The 7,570-nt window shown below is 64.1% G+C and overlaps 1 protein-coding gene across 1 annotated transcript; it reads left to right on the top strand.

Moving 5' to 3' along the window:
* The first annotated feature begins 3,725 nt into the window (after window positions 1-3,725).
* On the top strand, window positions 3,726-5,624 carry NICOL1 (NELL2 interacting cell ontogeny regulator 1). Its single transcript, XM_027102840.1, has 4 exons — window positions 3,726-3,854; window positions 4,137-4,295; window positions 4,494-4,582; window positions 5,511-5,624. Exons 1-4 carry the CDS (start codon window positions 3,782-3,784, stop codon window positions 5,574-5,576), a joined length of 387 nt encoding a protein of 128 aa, XP_026958641.1. The 5' UTR covers window positions 3,726-3,781; the 3' UTR covers window positions 5,577-5,624.
* The last annotated feature ends 1,946 nt before the right edge of the window (window positions 5,625-7,570 follow it).

The raw sequence follows: 7,570 nt of genomic DNA, 5'->3' as shown, positions 1-7,570 counted from the left end.
GGAGAGAGGAAGAAGGCTGTGGCATCCTTGGAAACAGGTGGGCCCAGCTCGAGGAAAGGCCCTGGGGCAGGAGCAGCAGAGTGTCCCCAGCGGCCTGGCAAGGAGGTTATGTGGCTGGCATGGCGTGGGCAGGTAAGGGGTGGGAGGGAAGGTTGGCAGGCAGACAGCCTCCCAGCCACATCAGGGCTTGGACTGTCACTGTGGTGAGATGGGATCCATGGAGGGCTGTGAGCAGAGAGGGGGCAGCGTCTGATGGTGATTGAAAAGGTCCCTCTGTCACAGCAGCACTATTCACAACAGCAAAAGCATGGAAGCACCCACACGTGAATGGAAACAAAATGTGGTCCATACACACAGTGGGATATTATCCAGCCTTAAAAAGGAAGGGGGTGTGGTCCATACACACAGTGGAATATTATCCAGCCTTAAAAAGGAAGGGAATGTGGTCCATACACACAGTGGAATATTATCCAGCCTTAAAAAGGAAGGGAATGTGGTCCATACACACAGTGGGATATTATTCAGCCTTAAAAAGGAAGGGGGTGTGGTCCATACACACAGTGGAATATTATCCAGCCTTAAAAAGGAAGGGGGTGTGGTCCATACACACAGTGGAATATTATTCAGCCTTAAAAAGGAAGGGGATGTGGTCCATACACACAGTGGAACATTATTCAGCCTTAAAAAGGAAGGGAATCTCGACACCTGCTAAAATGTGGGTGAACCTTGAGGACATTCTGCTCAGTGAAACAAGCCAGTCACAAAAGGACAAAATACTGCGCATTTCCACTTATATGAGGTCCCTGGAGGAGTCACATACACAGAGACAGAAAGTAGATGGTGGGTGCTAGGCGCTGGGGGAGAGAGGAATTAGTGTTTAATGAGGACAGAGTTGCAGTGTGGGAAGATGAAGAAATTCTGCTCCTGGGTGGTGGTGATGGCCGCACAATATGGTGAATACCGTGAACCATACTTAATGCCACTGAACTGTACCCCTAAAAATAGTTAAGATGGCAAATTTTATGTTATATTGATTTTACCACAATTTAAAAAAGAAAATAAGAAAGTTCCCTCTGGCTGTCTCAGGGCAACTGGACCACAAGGAGGTGAGCTACACAGAGATGGTGAGAGGGCTCAAGAGTCCAGGTGAAGGGCTTCCCTGGTGGCGCCGTGGTTAAGCATCCGCCTGCCAATGCAGGGGACGCGGGTTCAAGCCCTGGTCAGGGAACTAAGATTCCACATGCCACAGGGCAACTAAGCCCGTGGGGCAACTGAAGAGCCCGCATGCCACAACTAAAGAGCCTGCACACCACAACTGGAGAGGCTGTGCCCGGCAACTAGAGAAGCCTGCATGCCGCGACGAAGATCCCGCTTGCTGCAACTAAGACCTGATGCAGCCAAAAATAAATAAATAAAATATTAAAAAAAAAATAAGAGTACAGGTGAGGGACAGTGTGGACCAGGGGCCTGGAGCCTGGCTCGGAGAATGATTCTGGTGGCTCTGAGAGTGGAGTGCACAGGATTTCTAAAAGGACTGCTGTGGGTTTGGTCTGAGCATCTGCCAGGATGGACTGCCCTCACCAGAGATGGGGAAGGCTGTGGGCAGTTGTTGGGCTTTATTCTGGGGGGAAGAGGGACAGCAGATTTGGACATGCTGACCTTGAGAAGTCTATTCTCCAAGTGGAGGTGTCCAGGGCAGCTGGATGGGACACCTGGAACTGCATGGCTGGTTTTTACAGCTGCAATTGGACAAGGTCACAAAGGACATGGCCCTGAGGAGGGGACATGAAGAGGTGGGGGGCGAAGATGGAGCAAGGGGGCGGGCCACGGGGCCACTGATGGCCAGTGGGGAGGCCTGAGGACTGGTCCTTGGATGCTTTAGGTGGGTCAGGGCAGTGCTGGCTGGACAGGTGTGGGCTCAAGAGAGAAGGGGAGAAACTGCACAGCCAGGAGAGGTGATGGGGGGGCAGGGGCTCACGAAGTTTGTCTTATTGGAATGTGAAAGAAATCACAGCCTGCTCGCTGAAGAGCCAGTGGGGAAGGAAAATCCGTACCCTTGGGGAGGGGAGAGGGAGGAGGACGCAGGCTAGGGTGAGGGATGGGGGGCGGGGCGGGGGGCGGAGAAGAAGTGTGTGGCCGGGCACTCAGGACCCGGGCAGGCCTGCGGTTCCGCCCGGCGGACCGGTGGCGCGGTCCCCTCGGTAGAGAAGCACAGTTGCGGGGAGGATGCGGCCAGGGGCTCGAGGGTGTGCGGGGCAGGGATGGTCAGGCTGGGCCGCGCCGGGGAAGCGGGAGAAGGGTCACTCTGATGGATCCACGCGTCCGCAGCTGTGCCTCCCACCGCACCGCCGCCAAGGTCTCCCCGAGCCTTGCCCGTGCGCGCGCAGGGACAGCGGGGCAGGAGCCGGCCGCGATCCGGAGGCAGCGGGACGGGACGACAGGTAGAAGAAGCCCGTGCCGTGTGGCGCCTTCCGGCCACACGTCCCAACCCAGTGGCCCCTCGGGGCTGCTGCTCAGGCCGGCCGCCGCGTCCCGCCCCACTTGGTGGCTGTGATCTTGCGACCCGGGCACTGGGCTCCGGATAAAGGGCGCGGAAATGCGCACGTCCGGGAATGCCGCCCGCTGGCCCCCCAGCCCCTGCGCCGGGCCGGCCCGCGTTTCCGGAGGCCCCCCGCCCAGGCCCGGGCTGCAGCGCAAGCCTGACCCTGAGCCCGACGGGGAGGAGAGAGTGGCGCTCACGAGCACTGCCCCCTCCCCGAGGTCAGCAAACCCTCGTCCGGTCGGGGCCTTGGTCATCCCATCCCGTGCCGGGGCGACAGCTGACCCAAGGCCCGGGGGTGGGGCAGAGGGCATCTGGCCCGGCGCTGCCCACCAGGAAGGGGGCCGGGCGCTGCCCCGCACAGCACGGGCTCCGGCGGGGACGCGGGCCTGGGCGCACTCTCCGGAGGTCGCGGCCTCTGCATCAGTGCTGCGCCTCGTAGAGACCGAGTAGACGCCAAGTGGAGACCTTCCCTCTCAGAGGGACCGGGTCTCCCCCGCACGAGTGGGCCTGGCGAGGACCTGAAACCCGCGCGCATCGGGGCGCCCGCGGGGGCCACACTCGGCTCTTTACTTCCAACAACCTTGTGTGGTCACGAGGGAGCAAAGGGCATAGAGGGGCCAAGTGACCCCTCCGAGGTCATGCAGCGGGGGTGGGGGGTGTGGCAAATAGGTGTCAGGGCGCGGAGTGGCGGAGGGGGGACCCGGCAGGCCGATGGACTTCTCACCTGTCCTTCTCCCCTGAAGCGCAGGGGCAAGCCTGGGCCCGAGTCAGGAGCGGAGAGAGCGGATCCCCACCGGCCCACGGGCCTGGGTCGCTCCTGGCCCCGATCTCCCCCGAGCAATCCGACCCGACTGGACCCCCCTGGCCCGGGAGCAGAGGCCGCGCCTTTGCATTCACTGGCCCCTAGTCCCTGGCGTGCCTCGAGCCCCTCCCTCAGGATCGGCCCAGGGACACCCCAAGCCCCGGGACCGCCGAGCTCCCGCGGCAGATTTCCCGCTTCCTTGGCTTAATTCCGGCCGACAGTGGCTCTGGAGGAGTTATCCAGGCGCAGCCTCCTCCAAGCAGCCCTCCCCACTCCGTGGCCTGTGGGCCTGACGGCGCTCTGTGCGCAGATCCCGCCCGGGGCTGAGCACACGGAGCCCAGGAGCCACCTCGGTCCCTTTAAGCCCGCTGTTCGCGCAGTCCCGGGGTTTCCATGACGACGACGTCTGCTAGGGGATCCGGGCGGGGTCGGAGCGCATGCGCGGTGCGCGCCGGACGCCGCAAGTCTTCCCGAGTCGCTGGAGCTGCTGTCGCGGCGCCCCCAACTGCGGTAAAGGCGGGGTGGGGGTTCGCTGGGCCGGGGTGGGGTGGGGAGGGAGAGGGAAGGGGTCGCTGGGCCCGGGGGGCGTGGCGGAGGTGGAGAGGCCGGGGTGGGGAGCTGCGAGACCCGGTGGGCCGGGTGGGGGGGTTCGCTCGTCCCGGGGGGCGGGCCCTGGAGGTGGGTTCGCTGGTCCGCGGAGGTCGGGGTGGGGTAGGGACTCGCGAGGCCGGGTTCCGGGGTGGGTGTTCGCTGGCCGGAGTTGCGGGTGCTGCTGACCCTCGGCCGCTGCAGGGCGCCCGGGCTCCCTCCGCTCGGCCATGGCCCCCTCGCCGCCGTGCAGGCTCCCTCGGTCGCCGCCGCCGCTGCTGCTGCTGGTGCTGCTGAGCGTCGCGCTGCTGGGCGCCCAGGCCCGCGCGGAACCCGCCGCCGGGAGCGCCGTCCCCGCGCAGAGTAGGTGCCGCGCGCGTGTGCGGAGGGCTCCCCCCTGGCCCGACCGCACCCGGGCGTGCGGGAGGGGCGTGGCTCGCCTTTGTTCCTAGGGTGGGCCCCGCGCCCCCTCGGGTGGGAGGTGGGGGGCGCATGGAGGCCGCTGCTCCGGTGGGTCCGGGCTGGGAGCGCGGCCCGCGTCCTGACCCGCGTCCCCCGCAGGCCGCCCGTGCGTGGACTGCCACGCTTTCGAGTTCATGCAGCGCGCTCTGCAGGACCTGCGGAAGACGGCCTGCAGCCTGGACGCACGGGTGAGCCTCCCGAGGAGAGGAGGGTGGGGAGGAGGGACGCCCCCTCAACCGCCACACTCAGTTTCTGGTGCCAGTGTGGGAGGGCGGGGCACCCCCGTTCCCCTGCTCCCCACGGCCTCGCTGGCACTCTCCCCGGGGGTCACCCAATCCCAGTGCAGCCTGCCCCGGGGGGAGTGCTGAGGCCCAGTGGGAGGGGAGAAACTGAGGCGGGGGAAGAGGTGGTCGGAAGGGGGTGCGTAGGGCTTGTTGGGCACGGAACGTTAGCTTGGGCGCAGCTGTCTGGGGGGTTCCTTGCCCCCGGCCTCACCTGGGGAGGGACGGGTGCGTGCACAGGGGCCAGGGGTCAGCCCCGTCAGCCGACGGAGTTTCCATTTGTGACAGATATATGTACTCTTCCTGAGAAAGAGAGAGCATTCCTAGAAGTAGAAAGCAGGGGAGATCCCCTCCCTGCTCCCCTTTTCTGGCCAATTCCCAAGGGCCCAGCCTGAGACCTGTGGCGCCCCCTGGGGGCCAAGGGGCCTGAGTTTCATTGAGTCTGGAGCTGGGTTCCTGAGAGGAGCAGCCCCAGCCCACCCTGGGGGTCGGGGGAGGGGTGAGAGGGGCCCCTGAGAGCTGAGCGGAAGCTGGGAAAAGTCGTCCCGGTGTGGGGCTGAGGAGGCAGGACTGGCCCAGGACCGCAGATGCTCCGGGCCGGGAGGGGGGCGTCTGGAGGGCAGCAGAGGGTCCCCTGCCGTCAAAGTCTGCAGAGCTGGGGCTGGGGGTGTCCTCCCAGAGTCCAGTTCAGGCTCGGAGAGTCTTGGGAACGGGTGGAGACAGGACTGCCAGTGGGTTTTGGGGGGAAGCCGGGAGCTGGGAGGCCCTCGGGAGCTGCCGGGGGGGGGGGGGGGTGCAGCGGGCGGTGCCCTGACGGCCCCGTGTTGCTCTTCAGACAGAGACCCTCCTGCTGCAGGCCGAGCGCCGGGCCCTGTGCGCCTGCTGGCCGGCCGGCCGCTGAGGACCCTCAGCCAGACTACTTCCTCACCAATAAACACCTGGCCCGGCATGCCTGTGTCCTGTCTCCCTGCTCTGGCCACCAGAGCCCACCATCGCCGCCTCCTGGGGTCCCCAGTTGGGACTCTCTCTGGGCCTAGGTTTCTGCAGCTCTTCCGTGAGGGCTGAGGCCCTCGGGACACCTGTCCCACACCAGTGCCACAGTTGAGGGTATGCGTGTCCGGCCACACTTGTGAACCTGCACCCACGGGCACGGTGGCCACGGCGAGTTCGCCTTCCAAGGACCTCTTTCCTGCCTGCCTGCACTTATTTTGAGGCGGGGGGAGGGGGGCGGTGTAGAGGCGGCCTGGTCACTGGAGCAGCTGCCCCGGCGCCAACCCTCCCAAGGCTCTTCTGTACTGCAGTGAGGACGCCTGTGGTCAGGGTCTCCCTGGAGGTCCAGCCGGTGGATCCCACACGGCAAGGCCACTGTGATCAAGGAGCCTGAGGGTGTCGGGAGAGGGGTGATTGGGTGGCGGGGGAGGGCTCCTCTGGGAAGAGAGGGCTGGGCCCTCCCCCCAGCTTCCACCCTGCCTGCTGGGTCCCTCCTGCGCACCCCCGCCCGGCCCGTGGGCACCAGGAGCTCCTGGCTCAGACACGCATCCACACATGTGTGCTCACAGCACCGGGTGGGAGGCCTCCCTCCCTCCCTCCGTTCATTCTGGGAATGGTTTTTAAAGTAAAAATTAATACTTGTTTTTCAAAGTAACGCATGCACACTCTAAGAAACATCCAGGAACGCGGCAGGGCTGCGACTGGAAGTGACCACGATGGGACACTTGGCCTCTCAAGGGCTTTAGTTCCCTGGTTGTGGCCGCCTCGGTGCAACGTGCCCCACCCGCTTCTGCCGTCTCGGGTTGGTGGAGCCGGACACTCCTGGTCCACTGCCTAGAGGACGGCACCAGTCCCCAGCCCGGCCTGGCCTGGCCTGTCTTGGTGATCTACATGCAGGCATCTGTTCAGACCCTCTGCCCCAGGCCCTTCCCTGCCCAACGGGCTTCCCAACCCTTGACCTTGACCTCTTCTGTCCTCGGTTCTCTTCTGCGGGAACCGCCCGGCGTGCAGGGGCCGATCCAGGTGTCAGGATCACAGTGAACAAACCAGATTCCTGCCTTGGCCGTGGTGGGAGGCCGAGCTCTAGGTGTCTGGTGGCGAGGAAGCCTGTGAGCTTTACATCCGGCCAGAGAACGCCCGCGGTGGGGGCTGCTGAAGCCGTGGCAGGCCTAGGCCGGCCCTCGGGCCTGGCTGTGAGCAGGGTGCAGGGGCAGGGCTCAGGATCCACCTGTCCTGGGGCCCCAGGAAGGAGCGGAGGGTGGCAGAGGCAGGTGCCTTCCCATCAGGGCGCTGCCAGACGGTGCTCATGTCCCATTGGCTGGCCTCTGTCATGTGGCCACTCCTGGCTGCCCGGCGGGGCGGGATGCAGCCTGTGTTGCTGGCCTGCGGCCAGATTCACAGACACAGAGGACCAGCGAGCACTTCTCAGTATGAAAAGTACAAGTACTTCTAGTATAAGTACTTTTTAGCATACGCATGTCCCATGCAATATGGGACGTACTTAAATTAAAAATTATTGGTTTATCCAAAACTGAAGTTTAACTGGGCATCGTGTATTTTGTGGGCAGCCATGAACCCTTGCCCGGACTGGGGTTCCTGTTACCATAAATGATGGGGGCAGCCGAGGGTGGCCGTAGAAAGCGTCTTAGGGGAGATGCCCTCTGGGAGGGAGGAGGGGCACAGCCCAGGCGGACGGGTGTGGAACCACAGGCAGAAGGGCCGGGGACGCTGCTGTGTAGGGTCTGCCCAGCAGAGTCAGGCAGGAGGGCAGGGGGCAGCGTGAGGGACGGAGGCTCCCCGGAGCCCTGCGGGGTCTGGGCAAGCCCACGTCTGTTGGAACGGGACGTTTCTGGCTGCTGGTTGAAGATGGACTCTGGTCAGGGGCAGAATCAGGGCCCGTGGGGA

The sequence above is a fragment of the Aethalodelphis obliquidens genome, unplaced genomic scaffold (assembly GCF_003676395.1).
Source record: "Aethalodelphis obliquidens isolate GAN/ISIS:26980383/991018 unplaced genomic scaffold, ASM367639v1 scaffold6, whole genome shotgun sequence".
Lineage (NCBI taxonomy): Eukaryota > Metazoa > Chordata > Mammalia > Artiodactyla > Delphinidae > Aethalodelphis > Aethalodelphis obliquidens.
This window is presented reverse-complemented; position numbering and strand designations above follow the sequence as displayed.

Coding starts and splice junctions, on each gene's coding strand:
- NICOL1 (XM_027102840.1), top strand. CDS start 3,782: ATGCGCGGTGCGCGCCGGACGCCGCAAGTCTTCCCGAGTCGCTGGAGC. Junction 3,855..4,136: donor TCGCGGCGCCCCCAACTGCG/GTAAAGGCGGGG, acceptor CGGCCGCTGCAG/GGCGCCCGGGCTCCCTCCGC. Junction 4,296..4,493: donor GAGCGCCGTCCCCGCGCAGA/GTAGGTGCCGCG, acceptor CGTCCCCCGCAG/GCCGCCCGTGCGTGGACTGC.